The following is an 18,180-nucleotide window of genomic DNA, read 5'->3' as shown; positions in this document are numbered from 1 at the left end:
TATATATATACATATTAAATATTTATACCATCTAATAAATACTCAACGAAAACCAAAAAAAAAAGCATCATTGAAAACCCGCATACCCGGAACACATAAAAAATTTAATCTCCATAATTAAAATTTAACGGTCATTATGTTGTTAAAATAATCACTATGATATTCAGAGTCAATAAACAAGATACAACATTCAAACAAGCGCCAGGTGTCTGTTAACTTCTGTTTGTATATATTTTTTTAGTTTTGTTTCTTATCAAGGGCTTTATAGTAATCCCCTTTTGCGTGGTTGTTAATTTGTCAACTCAAACGATCGTCATTAAGACTAGAATTGATAAATATTACGTCATGGCGATCATTAGTTACTTAGACAGTTGGTAAATATAATTAATTTAATTAAATAGCCTAAAAAAAATAAATATTAGACCTTTGCACCCTACCGTTTATAATTAATCTCTATAACACATCACTGAACATTAAAATCGTAATATTGTAATTAAAAATTATGACATATATTATTAATATATCTACTAAATATAAATACATGTGTGAACGAAATTGGCATAAATAAAGCTTGTTGTTACATTACATACATTAAACGATTTTTAGAAAAAAATATCCTAGTGCATAGAGAATGAATGATATCAAACACAAAACGTTAAAATAATATCTGTCAATTAATATTATTCTTATAACCTCAATGAAACCAATATCGGATAAAATATTTCAAGAATAGACAATATAATAAATGAAATTATAATTTCTTTAATTTAGTGAATTTTTATTTGATAATAAATCAATAATTCAGATATTACTTTGATTAGTATTATAAAAAATAAATAAAAAAATGTAAATATTTTAGTCGATTTGAACGATATTTGAATTTTATATAGCATATAAATTAATGCAAATTATATGAATTTAAATATACCGTCATGATAAAATAAACTTGATCACCTAATCATTTCTAATGCGCTTAAAAAAAACTCATTTCTATTTCTTTGTTATAATAGTGAAAATAACTATATTGATCGTGATTAAAAATATATATAAATATTGTTTATCTAATGTATGAATTTATAATAGTATCACTTCAGGGCTGATAATATTTTAGTATTTAATTATAATTATACAACTTATCATAATATATATATTTAATAATAATTTGCAATCGCTATAAACAAAAAATAACTTTCAGACATATTTGTTTCCATTTGTTTAATGAATAATCTAATATGTAATAGTAGCTTAAGAGCATAAAAATTATATTAATAAATATACAACCATACAAATTTATTTTACACTCATTTCACATTTTAGTGAATTTATAAATGAACGAATATATTTATGTCCATGACCTTAAACGGAATATGTTTTATGATCTATAACATAATTTATGTCGGACGACCAATAAAATAATTAGAAATAACGTGACAATACATTCATACTAAAGCTTGCTAATTAAAATAAAATATTATTATTGTTGTTCATATTTTCATATTTTTCCTTTATGACTATTTTTATTAATTGATAACTTTAGTTCCTTTATACAGAAATTTTCAAAAATATTCTTTCTTGATGCAGATTTGTTAATTATCAGACTAATTAATACTATTAAATAACAATAATGTATGAATTCAAATAAATTATAATACCTAATATAAGTAAATAATTAAAAGTTGTAAAAAATATTGTAAAAATAAAAATCTATAATTTAAATAATAAAAAACTCTAAGTATATAAATAACAAAATATGAGAATGATTTTTAACAATATTAATTATAAGGCAAACTTATAGGAATAAAAAATTATTAAATTTACTCCTTTTTTTTTTATAAATGGAGTATAAAGTAATATTATACTTTATTAATCTGTCATAAAGTTCACTACTTATATTGAAATTAAAGTAACAATGCCCGACAATTGTGGCATAAAATTCATTAAAATTGTTCTCTTGGCACTTGAAGACAATTCAAGAAGCATCCTAGGAATATAATACTATGCCAACAAACTATAAATTGGTTAATAAAAGTACTCCCTAAATGTCGGTTGAAGACGGTATGACAACCCTTACCCATAAAGGAGACCCATAATGGGCAAGTAGCTCTAACTAAAATTTATACGTGGCATTATACCCTCAGGGATGGGTATCATCAATAGTTGAGTATTCCCATGCCTCTAACAGCCTCCTCACAAATTGTTTAATGCCCAACAACATGGCGGCTAATTTTAGTCTGTAATGGCGCTTGGGAATTCGTCTATTATTAAACTGTTCTTGAAGGCAAACTGCTCTCGATCATAAAGGGAATATTCTTGCTGTTTATTGGGCACAGTGCATCAAACAGTTGTTTAATTATTAATAATAACTTCAAATAATGTAAATAAAACATTTAATAACCATATACAACACATAAAAAACTATTGCATTTATATAAATTGCATTTAAAAAATAATAATAGTAGCGTCATTAAAAATATAACTAATAAAAATAATGCTAAGACTAAATAATTTTATTTAATAACATACAGTTGAGACTAGAGTACAACTTATTTGGTCTCTGTGCATGTTGGATGTTATTTTCTCTTCTGACTTTAATAGATTGCTGAGTTAGTTGGTTTTTTAATCAATTGAGCATAATTCAATTGTTGAGGTAGAAGCGGATGAGAAAAAAAGAGAGATACGGATCATTTCCCGCCTAATTTTATGGCCTTAATCTAATGTTTTTCCAAATGCAACTTGGAAAAAAAAACAGAAAAACTCTTAAAAAAAGTTTCTTAAAGTTGATTTAACCTATGTAACATTATATTTCATTTCCATCCTTGACTTTAATAGGAAAAAACAGCATAACTCAGTTACTTTTTGACAAATTTAAAATGCTACAAAGAAACCAACTAATTATATTAGTTTTTTTTTTTATAAAGGGAGGTATGAGATGTTTATTGACAGTTTCAAATATCCATATCCAGAATTAAATTATCCATAATTTGGCAAATGGAAACTTATAAAATTCTACTTAGCACTTGCCCCAACTTATATAATATAATCGAAGCAATGTGAAAAATTTGAATAAACAAAAACAAATGCATGTAAAACTTCGTTGGACATAAAAATTATGTCTTTGGCTAAAAAAAGAACAATTAGTGATAATTAAAGCTTTGTGATAAAAATGGTATTAGAAAAAAGTTAAAATAAATAAGTTAAATTTTTAACTATTAAACATAAAAATAAACCATTCTTTCATTTGACTAAATCAAATCATATAAACAACAGTTTACATATAAACATTTGAACAATTCTGCATTAAATTTCTTCATAAACGATGCAAAAATTTGTTGAAGTTAATGCATGTGGAAATGTTCCAAATGTTTTATGGATAGTAATAATGGTTGTATAATAATAAATATAATTATTGTTATATATGTATGTTAAAATTATTTTGTCACTTATAATTTAATGCTGAAAGAGTTGAAGAAGGATAAAAATTTTTAATAATTTCTCATTTGAATTGGTATAAAACGTTTCATAAAACATAATCATGATCAAAAAATTAATATTACATTCTGGTTGAAGAAACTCAAATATTATTGTGAAATGTTCCATTTCATTTGCCGTGTCTCGTAATCAAATTAATTATACTTGTAGTCTTCTTAAAAATACTTTTTTTATAAATATTTTTTGCTTTAATATGTCTTACAAAAACAAGAATAAAAAAATTAACAAAGAAAAGATGAAATTTTTAACTAATTAAATCCAAAAGTCATAGAAAAGTCCACAGCAATAGTAACAACTAACTTAGTACATAAATAATTGAAGTGTAATGTAACTTTTTGTTTTGTAATTTATAATGTTAAATTTAAATGAGATAAATAACAATTTGAATGTTATTTAAGATTTATTATTACAATTTCATCTAATATTTATTCTTTTCATTTTCGGGAACAAATGTTTCCTATTTCCTATTGAGAACTACTTTGATAAAAAAATAAACAAATATTGGAAACTATAAAAGACAGAAATTAGTAAATACTAAAAATAAAAATAGGGTAATTAAAGACCAGTATTTAAAAAGACTAAAATATAAATCAAACAATTCTGTTAATGTATGAAATGGTCTTTATAAATTACAATTATAATTCGAATGATATAGGTTATTATGTCATTAATATTAACTTTCTTGAACAAAAACCTAATTTAATCTAGCTTTGAAGATTAAACTATAATTTTAGGAAAATTAAACGATGATGATGATGATTGAATGTTGTATTTTTTTTTTTTATCATTTATCGCAATAATACTAAATACAATAAATTATGTAATTCACTCACGTGTTCTTTTGCTTGTAAATTATAGTTAAATAATGGAATGATTTAAATTTTTAATAATATAAATAAATAATTGTTGAATATTGATTTATTGAAATATATAGATATTATTGTTTATTTTTTAAAAATATTTTTTCATATTTCCGTCACTGATAAATTAGCATTCAGATCGTTTATATTTAATCGGGTCATTATGTATAATTAATTGATTTATTATAGAAAACATATATTTTTTGGTTTTGTTTAATTGTTATCAAACAAAATTCGCAGATTATTATTAAAGAAATTATAAACCCGTGAAAAACTGCAAACATTTTATAAATTTAAAAGGTCTTTCCATCACATTTTATAACCGGTTCCGTGCGATACTCGGCATTCTTCCAAAATGTTCATTCTAGAATTAATATCACGATAAAAATAATAAATTACCTAAAAGGAAACTTACATCAGCCCTGAAGTATTTGATAAAATCATTTTTAAATTGGCTTCGAGGCGTTTAACAAGTCGCATGAAGTGGGTCTTACTCATGCAAACGCTGGTCGGGTCATGCAAATTTGTAACTTCGTAAAAACCAGCTTAGGTAGGTAATAAGTTTGACAATTTTTTTATTTAAAGCCATTGTGGTTATTGCCTGTGAAATAATTTATAAATCTTTATATTATACATCATTAAAACATAAATTGATTTTCTGCACTAATTATATGAGTTACATCGCCATAACCCTAGTTATTTATTTCAAATTAATTAATATTATATGCGCTTCTTAAAACTTTTTTGAGTCTCGTTTGTTCGACAAAATAATAAATAAAAACTATGTTCAAGATAAATTGAATCATTTTTTTTATGTGACTTACATGCACGTATAATAAAAGTCATATCATTTCTTAAATAATTTCTTTAAAAAAAAAAGTAATATTTGTTAAATGTGTGATAGCGAGCCATAAATAAACTGTAAATATATTTTATTTGATGCCCAAAAAATAAATGTTTTTTTGAAGTACTGCCATGACATAATCTCATTAAATTTACTTTATTAATTTTTTTTATTTGTAAAGTTTTTAAATTTACTTTGTAAGAAATTATATATTTTGTATGAAGAAATCAGTTAGAATGAAATTAGCCTTAGTTTTGATTTAAGGAATATAAAGCCATAATGCCGCCACATGAAGTGGTACATCGTAATTCAGAAAAAAATAACAATATAATTTTTATAGTATATATAAATAAAATAAAAATTGTTTAAGACGCCTATATAATTTTCTGACTCCAAGAGTTCTTATGAGATGTATTTAGATGCTGATGAATGATTATTTAATTTTATGAAATGATGTAAAGATTTTTACGGACTTGTGAAGTATCGCAGCTTAAGTAACGATACATAAAATAAACTAAAAAAAATTGTCTTTGAACTTAGTTTAAATTTTTAAATGATCTAATTTATCAACAGTGTGAATTTAAAAAAAAAATATGTGATTCACTAACTGATTCATTCATTCATTCAAACTGATAGCTATGTTTAGAATAGAAGGAGGTGTATATTTTGTTAATAAATATGTTTAAAAATTCAGTTATTAATTTATTAATCATCTGTCTGTATCAGTAATGAAAAAAAAAGAAGTGATTTATTATTAGCGTAATTCCTTTAGCTAAAAGAAGACTAACAAAACATGGTGGAAGGCATTAACCTAAAGTGTTTTAACTTCAGCTGCCTGTAATAAATGTTGTATTTTTCAGATTGGATGAGCCCCTTCGACAGAGTCGTATGTGGTAAGTTTAAAATATATTGATAATTTACAATGTCATATGTATTCTGTACATGTGTGGCTCCGGTAGAAGGTTGTGTCAGTTAGTCGGGAGTTGAGGGTCGCGTTGCAGCCACTATCTACCAAACATTTACCGTCTATACTGACATCCAATTTTACAGAATACTAGTCAGTAAAACTTAACATAATCGTTTATATAACTGCATTCTAGTTACTTAATTCCTCATTTTACGTAATAGATAATTTATGTTATACAACTGCTGTTTTCAGGTTTTATGAGAAATTTAATTTGAATAAGTATTTGAATAATAGAATGGAATAACACATAAAGATTAATATTTATTTATTCTTTTGTTTTCATATTTTTCCGAGATTTACGACTTAATTTATTAATAATATAACTTCATTAGTTATGTTTTTCTGATACATTAAGTATGAATTATTTTTCCAACAATGCATAAAACATAAAGACGTACATTAATAGGTTGATTAGAATACGTTATAAGAGAAAAAAATAGTATAAGGAATGTTTAATTAAGGTGAAATATGAACAAGAATTTTTAACATACTTCAATCTATTTTTCGTTATTTAGTAATTTATATATACTTAATGCATAGTGCATTTACACATAAATAATTATATACCGCTTTTATAGGGTTAGTGTATGATTTAAAAAATAAATACATATTTTTTACTAGTAAATTTAATATCATATCAATCGTTCACGATTTTCTTCCAAATGTCTTTCTGATTACTATTTGTAATTTATCTGTAATTTTGAATACATGCATATATGTGAAATGTAAGAGTAAAGATAATATTAGAATATATTAAACTGTTTTAAAAATAAACAGAGATACGAAAATATATAAAAATTAATTTTTAATGATTTTTTAAGTTGAAATAAATCGATCAGTAAGGAATCTTTTTATAGTATTAAAACATTCATTTAACTTCCAAAAACGAAAATTAATATTAGGTATTTTCATATAAGAGGTTCATTCAATAATATTAACTATAATTACTGTAATATTTCCACTTGTATTTATTATTGCCGATTTTACATCTTTTTATTATTAATTAATTACGATTACTTCCATTTATTAATAACTGTGTGTCATTAATAGATTAATACAAATCATTTAAAAGTTGTTGCATGATATTCTATTGTAGTTGTCAACATGTTTTGATTAAGTTGCGGTTGAAGTAGTTTCAACGATACTTGAATACTTCTTAACTATTAACCGTATCCAATAAAAAGGGAATTTCATTTAATTACGCTTAATTAATCGTTATTTCTATTCTGAATGCTTCAGATAATGTTTTTGATTACAAAACACTTGGATTGTTGCCAAAGTTTTTTTTTCTTTTAGGCCCGTTCCGACCTATTGAGAATCCAGGTCCGGGCATTTGGGGATGGGCAAAATGAAATCAGCCCTAAAACCTCCGAAAAAAGGGTGAAAGCATTTCTATTGTCTTCGATGCAATCCTAAGACCCTTATACCTTTTTTAACCCTTGCGATTCGACATGCTCTCTCCTGTAGAAAGTAGGAGAATTTTGCAATACCTGAATTTTCTTCTTCTTCTTTTTTTTATTTTGGCTAGTTCATGGATATTAATGTGTAAAACAATTATAAAAATTAAACAAAGCAAAGAAATAATAAGATAATTCTAAACTAAAACTTACTTAATTCCAAAATGTAATGATAAGTCTAATTTTAATTTGTAATAATTTTGATTTCTTAAAAATATTTTCCTATACATGTTTATAAATATTTTACCGATTTAAAAAAAAAACAACATAAAAAACTACATAATGAAAAATTTAACAAAAAGAAATTATATTTAATGTAAGTTGATTAGTTCATTTCATAGGTTCAATGTATTGTGCCTGAAACAACAATGAAAAAAGAATTATGTCAATATCTCTGAAAATATTAGAAATACCCTACGCATTTCTTTCCTCTTTTTTTCTTCATTAAAAAAAAAAATTCTGCGAATAATTTAATTGTTTTTATGATACCTATGTCAATACAATTTACTGCCCTTGACTGGATGAATATTGTGAGTTTTAAATCCATCTTAAAAATTAAGCCCTCTGAATTTCGATAAAAAAACATTGCTTATAAAACACTGTTAATTCTTACTTTATATTTTTAATTATTAAATATCATATACTTTATTATGCCTTTGAATATTTATTCATATGTACTGATAAAATTCCAAATAATATTCTTACGCTGCTATGTTACTGTTTGGTATGTATAATTAAATTTTTGACAGTTAGAAAATCTGTAAAAAAAAAAATAAAGTTATAAACACTTATATAACATAGGAGCTATTTTAATAAATTTTCATTAACACGATTCTGAGAATTTTATCATATAAATCTGGAATAACTAACACATTCAGTATTTGAAAAAAATAAACTTTAAAAGTAATATGAAATTTATATTAAAATAGTACTAAGCTGCTATATATACTAACCTGAAATTGATATGAAGTTTTATACTGTTTCAATATTTGTTTTTACAGAATTTTTATGACATTTCTTTCCCAAATCTGAATTTTTGAATTGTGGCCCTTAACTTGCGGATGGAGGACGACTAGTTGAAGAGTTTCCAAAAAGGTTCAATTTTAAAAAACACAAGTTTCTTGCTTATTTATTTTTTGAATTGAAAGTTAGTTATTAAATTAGAACAACAAGGTTATTAAATTTTGAATTTTTTTTTAGTCACACTCATATAGATTCCCACGTCTTACTCTTAACTTATTTATCATTCACAAAATTTTCTTTTTCACAATGAGAAAATTAGACATTTTTAAAATAACAGTATTGAATTTCCCTCATTTGAATTTATAATTAGTATTTAAATAAAATATTATTGTAGAGCATCCTTTCATTCTCCTTCTTTAAAATTTATAAAATTTACATTTCAACATGATTCTATAGTATTGCGTAATACTTATATTTGTAAAAATACGTAATTTACTAGTAATAGATTACTTTTCACATAGTGAGTTATAGTTCTGAATGTTCAAAACCTTGAACAACATAGTAATAGACCCTGTGTATTTTTATGCTCACAAATTATTACCACTCATTCTGAGATTTATGGTTTTTTAACGTTTCACTACTTAACGTTTCCAAATTAACCTTTATGTATATATTATTATATACACCCTCTAATCTTTACAATTTTACATTGATTTTTACTGAAAAATAATATATATCTTTAATTTTCTAACCGAAGCTTTTTCCGACGCCTCTGAAGGCGTGAATTGCAAAAAAAAAAATGATCTGTTTACAGTTTTTGACGATTTGTGCTTGAACGGTTTAAAAATTCTAAGAAAAAAAACCCACACAACAAAATCGTTTAGAAATCTAATTTTCTATAAGAATTCGTCATAGTTATTTCAATTTCACGAATGGGCAAGGAGATTAAACCGGCTGTAACAGTCATGAAAAGCCTAAATTAAGAAATTTCTGAATTATTATGAAAGATTCTCGCAGGAAATTGAATTCTGAAACAATTTTTTTTCCTTAACGATTTTCAAATTTCCGTACCGTTTGCACGGGAATAGGCAAAATCTTTTCATAACCTTTTTTCAACGAAATAAGCTTTCAAAATGCGATGGACAAAAAAGAGCATGATATGAATTTGTCTTACACTTTGATTAGTTTGATTTATGGAAACCATACAAAAAGTACCACGTTTCATTACAAATCCCGTTAGGTGCGCTGGAGAAGAGCTGGAAAAGTTTTAAAAAAATGAACAATACCTTAATAAGAAAGACATCATCCCACTTATGTGATATAGTGAAAACCAATCCAAAGATGATTACAAAGATGAGTATATGAGAGCACTATTCATAAGTGAGCCACGTGACAAGTTGTATCTCCATTTTTTTTTTCTTACAACAGAATAAAATAACTACAATTTTCAGTATGAAAAAAAATAAAATAAAATGGTGATATGATATGATCTGATAAGTTTTCAAAATAATTATGAATTTCAAATTATAAAAATCCTTTCCTGCGTATTAAAAAAAAAATTATACATAATAAAATTTAAAATTAATATTTTTAAATTATTCTTTCTAAAAGCATTCCTGACAATCGGCAGCTCAATCTCCTTTATTATCTTCAGAATTAATGACCCGTTTATATTAGTACACATAAAAAATGTTCTGATAGGTTACATTGTAAGAGTTTGTCGAGATAATTTTTTTAATGAATTTAATGGAGTATTAAAACAGCGCATCGTTATCTTTGAGATTTTTTTTTTAGTTTTTTATTTGTCATTTTTTGCAACAAATTTTGTCCGATACACTGCGCGTTGGAAACTTATTGAAAATTTTAACTTATATTGAAGAAATATTTTTTATTGTACCAAGAAGCAACTTTGTTCACTATTAATAGCAAAAAAAAATACACTGTGGTATGCATAGAAATATTATACTTAAAAAATAATTTTTATATGATCTTTTCACTTTCTTGAGACTGATTATTATTGTTTAAATAAAATAAATTGTATCCAAAACACTCTTTATTTCTTTTTATGTCTAACGTTTCGGCCAACTTGGCCATCCTCAAGGATAATCTAAAATACAAATTTACAACTCACATCAATAATTTAAAATCATTTTGCAAACTATTCTGCCCTGGTCATCAATCGCAGTAAAATTACCATATTTATCACTTTAAATTTTAAAAGTAAAACAATAATATAGGGTGTTTTTTTAAGCCCGATAGAACTTGAAATTGTAAAAAATAACACAAAAAATTAAATTGTAATCAAAATTTTTTTTTTATTCGAAAGATCAATACGTGACATTAACATTTGAAAATGATTTCGGGCATATGGGCACCGCGGCTGTTCTTGACGAAGCGCATTCTGGACGCCCAATTTTGGGCCACTTTTTCGAGCACTGCTGGCCGTATGTCACGAATAACACGAACAATGCTGGCCTCCAAGGCGTCAATTGTTGCTGGTTTATCACCATAAACCAGTGACTTCACGTAGCCCCACAGGAAATAATCGAGAGGTGTCAAATCGCACGACCATATGCGGCAATTTTGCTTATTAACAAACCCGTTAAGCCAAAAATGCGCCTCATCGCTGAACACAATTTTACAGAATGCGCTTCGTCAAGAACAGCCGCGGTGCCCATATGCCCGAAATCATTTTCAAATGTTAATGTCACGTATTGATCTTTCGAATAAAAAAAAAATTTTGATTACAATTTAATTTTTTGTGTTATTTTTTACAATTTCAAGTTCTATCGGGCTTAAAAAAAGACACTATATAAAAGATAAACAAAAATTTTTAAAAATAATTAATTTTAAATTTTGATTAAAATCTCATTCTTTTATCAAATTATTGAGAAATGTTTTTATTTTTTCCTTCTCTTTTTACCGTAACTTTTGGTGGCATGAAACAAACATCATTATTTGATGGTATTACCGAAACCCGGTGATTACATTTTGTTGAAAATTAGTTTATTTGCGTTAAGATCTATCCAATCTATCCAAGGTATCCTTCACACCCAGCTATACATATAGCATACCTCCTGTATGTAGGTACCATATACCCATTAAAATCTTTACAGGAGGGTATGAAAAAAAAATCCGAGATACCCTCAATCTATTGCCAAGAGGATTTATTTTTTAAACCATTAATAACAAGTTTTAAAAAGATAAAAAATTTCTTGTTAACCTAAAATAAGTCGATTACCGATTACCTACCGAAATCTCTTTATGGATCGACATGAGCTTTTGATTCCATTTGATAAAACTGTTCCAGTACGTTGCTTGGATTCTGACAACGAGTTTTCCGAAGAAAACTCTTTTATTTAAACAAAAATATTCTTTTTTCATAAAATGTGTGTTTTTGTTTATCATTTATGTATTTTATAACCTCAAATTTTATTTGATATTGCATGACAACTCTTACAAAGAAGTAAGAGTTAAATAAATGTTTTATAATTACATAATTTATTTATAAATACATCATTACAATAAAATTCTATTGCTATATTTCAGATTTCTGAGACCTCTAAAAATCAAACGGAATAACAAGAACACTAGCCTCATACAACAAATGCGTTTCATACTCCGTTTGTAGATTCCGTTCTCTAATGATTTTATTTTTGTCTGCTGTAAAATTTCAAAAATTTAGATTTATGAGGTTTATTAAAGCATGCCTACTGTACAAGGATATGTTATGTATAATTAATTATTTAAATTATTGTCAATAACATACAAAATTAAACGTTTACTCAACATTTTATGAGACTGACACAAATAATAATTATTATTACTAACCTAAACTGGATATATAAATTATACTTACGCCAAATTATTTATGTGTTGCGTGTTAAATTGATAGTTTGTATAAATAAATTATATTTTTCAAAATAATATTTTATAGTTAAGACACATAAAATTAGCTCGCTTAATTGAACAATGAAAATGTAAATAAAAAAAAAAAAAATGTAATACTGTTTGTTACAGTAATAGAAATACTATTTGGATAATATGACGGTTAGCGACAACAATGTTTTTTAAATTTATTGCTACCTTGTATAATTAAATATGATATGTTTACTACTTGATTTATTAATTTGATATATATACTATTTTAGTGTCACTGACAGAAAAAACAACAGAAATTAACATAATAACTTGAGCTAACTCAGAAAGATAAATTATATCTATACTGTTATTAGATTTATTTTGCGCCAGTTGCTTGATCGTAAATTAAAAAAAAATTGAAAGATTTAGTTTCATGTCTCATGAAACTATCAATAAAATTTTACGAATCTTGGCATAAGATAAAATATAAATTACATTTTAATACCAACAATTTGCATGTTAATGTTTCCTGAACGCAGAGATAATCTATTTCCAAGGTTGTGGTTCCCTAATGAGAATGGCTCCATTGAAATTCCATCTTTGTGTTATCTATTCGCGAAGCAGAAAGGATCTCTTTTTTTTTCCTTTTTTTTTTTTTTTATTTTTAATGTTTCATGTACATGTACCGCCAATTCTTCGACCATAGGAAAATTAACAAGTGGCAATAACAATTAGCCCGGTAATTATACTAATTATGTATTTATTCTACCTAAAGAAAAAAATGGACTATATAACTGCCGAGTCAAAGACACCTAATAAGCCTTTTAACCGCTTATATAAAGGTAGGAATTCTTCACACCATCTTAATCGTTGGAATTCTTTAATTAAGATTTAAAAAGTTTAAAAGCAATTTATTTTATACGAGAAAGTAATTAACATACCTCGAAATTGCTGTGTGGAAATAAGGTGTACTTAACTATCTGTTAATTGACCGAGACGAATTACTTTAATTTTGTAGTAATTACTTCGTTCGAGTGTCTAAAGTAAGTAATTATAAGTTCAAAAAACAAAGTTACATAAAAAAGCCCTATATTTTTATATTATTTTCTGTGTTATGTAAAGAGGTTTAGTCGTTTTTTTTTTTAAATCTATAACTATTTTTTTAAATTTATATGTCCTGGGTATAAGTAGTGGGAATATTCTATTTATATATCGTGTCTAACGTCTTCAATAACTAACGTATATTTATAGTGAGCAAATTATATAATTTAATTAGTATTTGTGTAATATTAAATTCTTTCTGGAAGATCGTCGGTTGACCGGGTGTAATAATAAAAGGAAGGACCATCTTCGGGTGGTAAAAAAAAAAAAAACTGAAATAGTCGTAAAACTATTTTATATAGGGGACCGATTAGGCTCACGTAAGCCCTGATGAAGCCCTGCAACGTGGTACAAAACGTTGGCTCAAATTAATTACTGTTATGACTATTTGAGATTTTTTCTTTGACTGTATCATCTAGCCATCTTTTTATTACTAAATTTCGTCCTGTATTTACCTGAGTGCATTGAGATATAATTAAACATAATAACAAAATAAGAAATAGAAAAATAAACCTAAAGTAAAATAACTTTTTGAATACATTCATCTCTATCAATAAAAATTATGTTAAGCCTGAGGAACCCCAAACGAAGCTTGTTGCTTCTCCACTTGTGAAGCGAAAAGCAAAGTCCAAGAGATCTGGGTATTTCTCACTCAACCGCATGGACATTGCCAGAACTACAACATAGTTTTTTAAAATAGATTTCTTGGCCACTGCCGTTTTCATCATTCGGGGGTAGCATTGTAGAGCTGGGAGGTACTAGATAGGGATTGTACTGCTAGGAGATAACGATGAAGAGTTTCTCATGAAATATATATTTTGTTTTTTTAATAAAGAGTAATCTAAGGTTTATGTTTCAGGCAATTAATCGAACACTGAGTATTGTTAGATTTAATTAAGAATATTTTTTTTTTATTTACACTATTATCTTGAGAATCATCTGAAATAAAACATTTTTTAAAGTTTCCCGTAGTTGTTATAATATTATTGTGATAATATTATGTCATTATTGTGTATTATTTCTAAAATTTATTTATTCTAGATTTTTTTTCAATCTTTAGGCCAAGATTAAAATTTAAAATTATATGGATAAACGTCTAATACAACAAGAAAATATTTTCTGGTGAGTTTTTTAAGTGTAGGGAACGCCTTAAAATAAAGGAGTGTCCACGTTCTGATTTTTCACTTTATTGTTAATTATATATATTTAAATAGTTTAAAAATTGTTAATTAATAAATGCGTTAGAAAAATAAATATATACACGATCCATTATTGGCTCCCTTAGTATCTGTTGAGAATGAGAAGCATTACAATTTAAATTCCACATTTTTAATTCCAATTCAAAACAGGTCATCCATTGATATCGGCCTCCTCATAATTATTCATCAGGATTTAGTCCTATTTTTAGTTAAGAATGAGATTAAGTGCTTTTTAAGATTATTTTTTCATAGATTACAAAAATCTAATTCTGAAAGCTGAAAGTGGTTTTAGAGAGGAATGGAGTTATGTAAATTATCAAATTTTTTTTTAATGTTATGATGACGGCTATCATGGGTTGTAAACGGACTTTCTAAGATTCATAAATAATTCTATAATTTTTTTTCTTATTCAAAACAAAATAAAATAATACAAAGTTTCTGTGGAATCGTCGTTAATTAAACAGGTCGTTTGTATCAGTCCTGAGGTTTTTTTTTTGTTTTGTTTTCTCCGTAATTATTTTTTATCAAAACGAGTTATTTCGTCGCAATGGTGTATGTTTTGGATTGACCACTGAGGGAAGGACGGGTCATTAGAGATATTTCAATACTGAGAGGTATCCATACATTTTGTTCAGCTTTTGTAAAACTAGTATCAATACTTTGGTAGTATTTGTACTTCTCGTCCGATACTTGCATTTCGTATATCAATACTTTGCATTCGATATACTTATTTTATTCAGGCGTATGATCTTTTTTTTTAATCGTCGTTCGGTCTCAGTCGTAAGTATGGTTATCGGAGGCATCAATACATTTTTATCAATAATTTTTTGTTTCCCACCAATGAAAAATCGAGTAATGACACCGGCACTGGACGTATCGATACTTTTAATCATATAACATCGATAATCCAGTAAGCATCGTATAGGAAGGAGTATCTCTAGTTTGGTGCTAGTCCCTACCTAATTCTAACACGAGACCAGTTTACAGTCACTAAATAATCGACAGGCGTTTGTTCTGGTTCGATTTTAGCAGAATTAGATAATAATAATAATTAGAAAAATAAAAGAAATGGAGAAATAGAATTAAAATAGAATTATCACACACTTAATATAGGTGGTGGTTGATGTGTTAAGGTGTTACCTCATCATTCACAAGTCACAGGCGGATTTCATTCAAATGCGAACTGAGCGGGTTCTTATTCTAACAATAGGTAACCTATTTTTAATAGAAGTAATAACCATTTTTTAATTAAGTATTAAAAAAAAACCTATAATTTATTTTAAACTAAATATTTTCTTCAGCGGAGAAGATAATCCTCCTCAAACATTCCTTCAGCACACTGCATCGTGCAAGAGGAACTCCTACCGTTCCTCTACAAGCTAAATGCTTCGTAAATAATTGCTACCCGTAAGTGAGAGACCCCATATCTTGTGAAAACAAGGACTACCCTAGCCGAGAGTGGGAGATGGTAAATATTGGAGGAGGCTCTCAGTGGAAATGCCCGGTGGCATGCAACTCTCGGCTCCTGTTTACTGCCATCTTCCATGTGAACTGCAGATCTTTTGTTAGCGCGGAGTCAGCCCTGGCATTATTGGCTAGAGACACAGAATGAATATAACGTAGTGATAGATCTTCATAATTGTAATTACAATGATTGTAATGTTACAATGCTAATTACTTATTGAATTATTATTTCCAATCTTATATAGGAAGATAACACACAAATTGTAATTTTTGAGATTAGAGTCAGAGCAAAAATGCATTTATTCACATTTAATTAATTTAAAGTCAGGAATAAAATTTTTAAAAATAGTTACGTGGTGCATCTATACCGTTAATGTCCTGTATAAATAGACCTCATTAATAAGAGAATGAATAAATTGTAAATGAAATACTTTTAACAATGACTTCTTTATTTAAAATTTTTATTACTTTTCGTTCTCTGATTTTTTACTCTAATGGCTATGCGAGGAATTCTACCACTCGCGGAAATTCTTCAGTGCGTTACGCAACGAAGACACTCGTAAAATAACAAAGATAACGATTGTGTCCGTATCCGAGACCAATCAGTATTCACCTCGAGTACCAAAATCGACGTACCGGGACGACTCGTTTTGCATAAGGCGTGTCGGTCGAGTGGAACATCTGCTCTCAGGACTAGACTGGCGCTAAGATCTATATATACGGCAACAGTATCCGTACAATACAATTGACGAATAACTAAAAAAAATGTACTAAATATTATTGTATTGACAATTTCAATAATCTCAAAACAGTTTAGAAATTAGATTTATTCAACCCTCTATAGCTAAATTATTTTAACTGAATCCTGATAATTTTGTGGTGGATAATTATATATTACATAACAGTGGAGTTTTATATAATTATGTACTTTTGTCAAAGAGCTTTTTGTCATTAAAATGTCAAAATTTTATTTGTGTAATAATTATGTTCCGTACAAAGCAGATAGGTTATTTTAATTCAGTATGACAGATGAAAGACTTCACAGCCTTCAGGTATTTGAACAAAAAAATAATAACAAGAAAAAATTTATTTTGCTGAGCAGATAATTTAGGAAAGCGGTATCCGTCACAAAATAAACCTTACTTAACATACATGTCTGATGACACCAACGTGTTGTCACGTGATCACCTAACCAAACGTTAGGTGCCGGTGATAACACGTTGGTGTTATGCGTTGATATGAAAATTCAATTCTTGTAAACAAAATTCTATAATTTTCTTGGTTTTTACTATGAAAATTGGTAGTGGTTTTTATTTTATTGAGTGAGCTTATAGTTATTGATTTTTATGAATATACTAATAAACTATGATCTTGTCTTCTATATACCCTTCTGGAAATAATTATTATACACTGATAAATGTTACGTAATAACAATAGATTTAAAGAGATAAACTCGTTAACCATTTCAAACTTAGTTTCTCAGTTGTGTTTCTGATTCATATTCCATTAAATTCAATTTTAACTTAAATAGAGCTCTTCCAAGTTTCAGATTAACGTTCGAAGTATTTTAACTGATACGTGTTAAAAAAGTACTTTTTTCAGTAATAATTACTAATCACTTGGGCTGACAAAACAAAATATTGTAATATATTTAATTAAATTATAGATATTCCTTTCAAGTCCGCAATGTATCTATAGTTGCTAGGTAAGTCACTAGAACAAGATAGAAAGTTGAAGTAGACCCCGGCGACATACTTTTTGCGAGTCTGTTCACGTTTCTAACTATTTTTAGAGCATAGTCTATACTAGGCTACATCCATCCATTCCATGCAATGTTCCAATCCAACACTGCAAATGGTTTCTCAATTCTAATTTTTTTTAGATTGCAAATTTTTATTTGATAGTTCATATTTCACATAAAAATAATATGATATGTTCGCTGGTATAACATTCATAATTTTATGTAGGATTTAGA

The 18,180-nt window shown here is 26.8% G+C and overlaps 1 protein-coding gene across 1 annotated transcript in view; it reads left to right on the top strand.

The window, feature by feature from the left end:
* abd-A (abdominal A) overlaps window positions 1–18,180 on the top strand; it is a 100,159-nt gene that overhangs the window by 1,533 nt on the left and 80,446 nt on the right. The window contains exon 2 of the mRNA XM_014419263.2: window positions 6,054–6,086. Coding sequence (XP_014274749.1) covers window positions 6,054–6,086 — 33 coding nt within the window. The remainder of the gene's footprint in view (window positions 1–6,053; window positions 6,087–18,180) is intronic.

The sequence above is a fragment of the Halyomorpha halys genome, unplaced genomic scaffold (assembly GCF_000696795.3).
Source record: "Halyomorpha halys isolate HHAL.00 unplaced genomic scaffold, Hhal_1.1 Scaffold15.1, whole genome shotgun sequence".
In the NCBI taxonomy this organism is placed as follows: domain Eukaryota; kingdom Metazoa; phylum Arthropoda; class Insecta; order Hemiptera; family Pentatomidae; genus Halyomorpha; species Halyomorpha halys.
The sequence above is the reverse complement of the archived record's forward strand: the minus strand, read 5'-3'. Positions and strand labels throughout refer to the sequence as shown.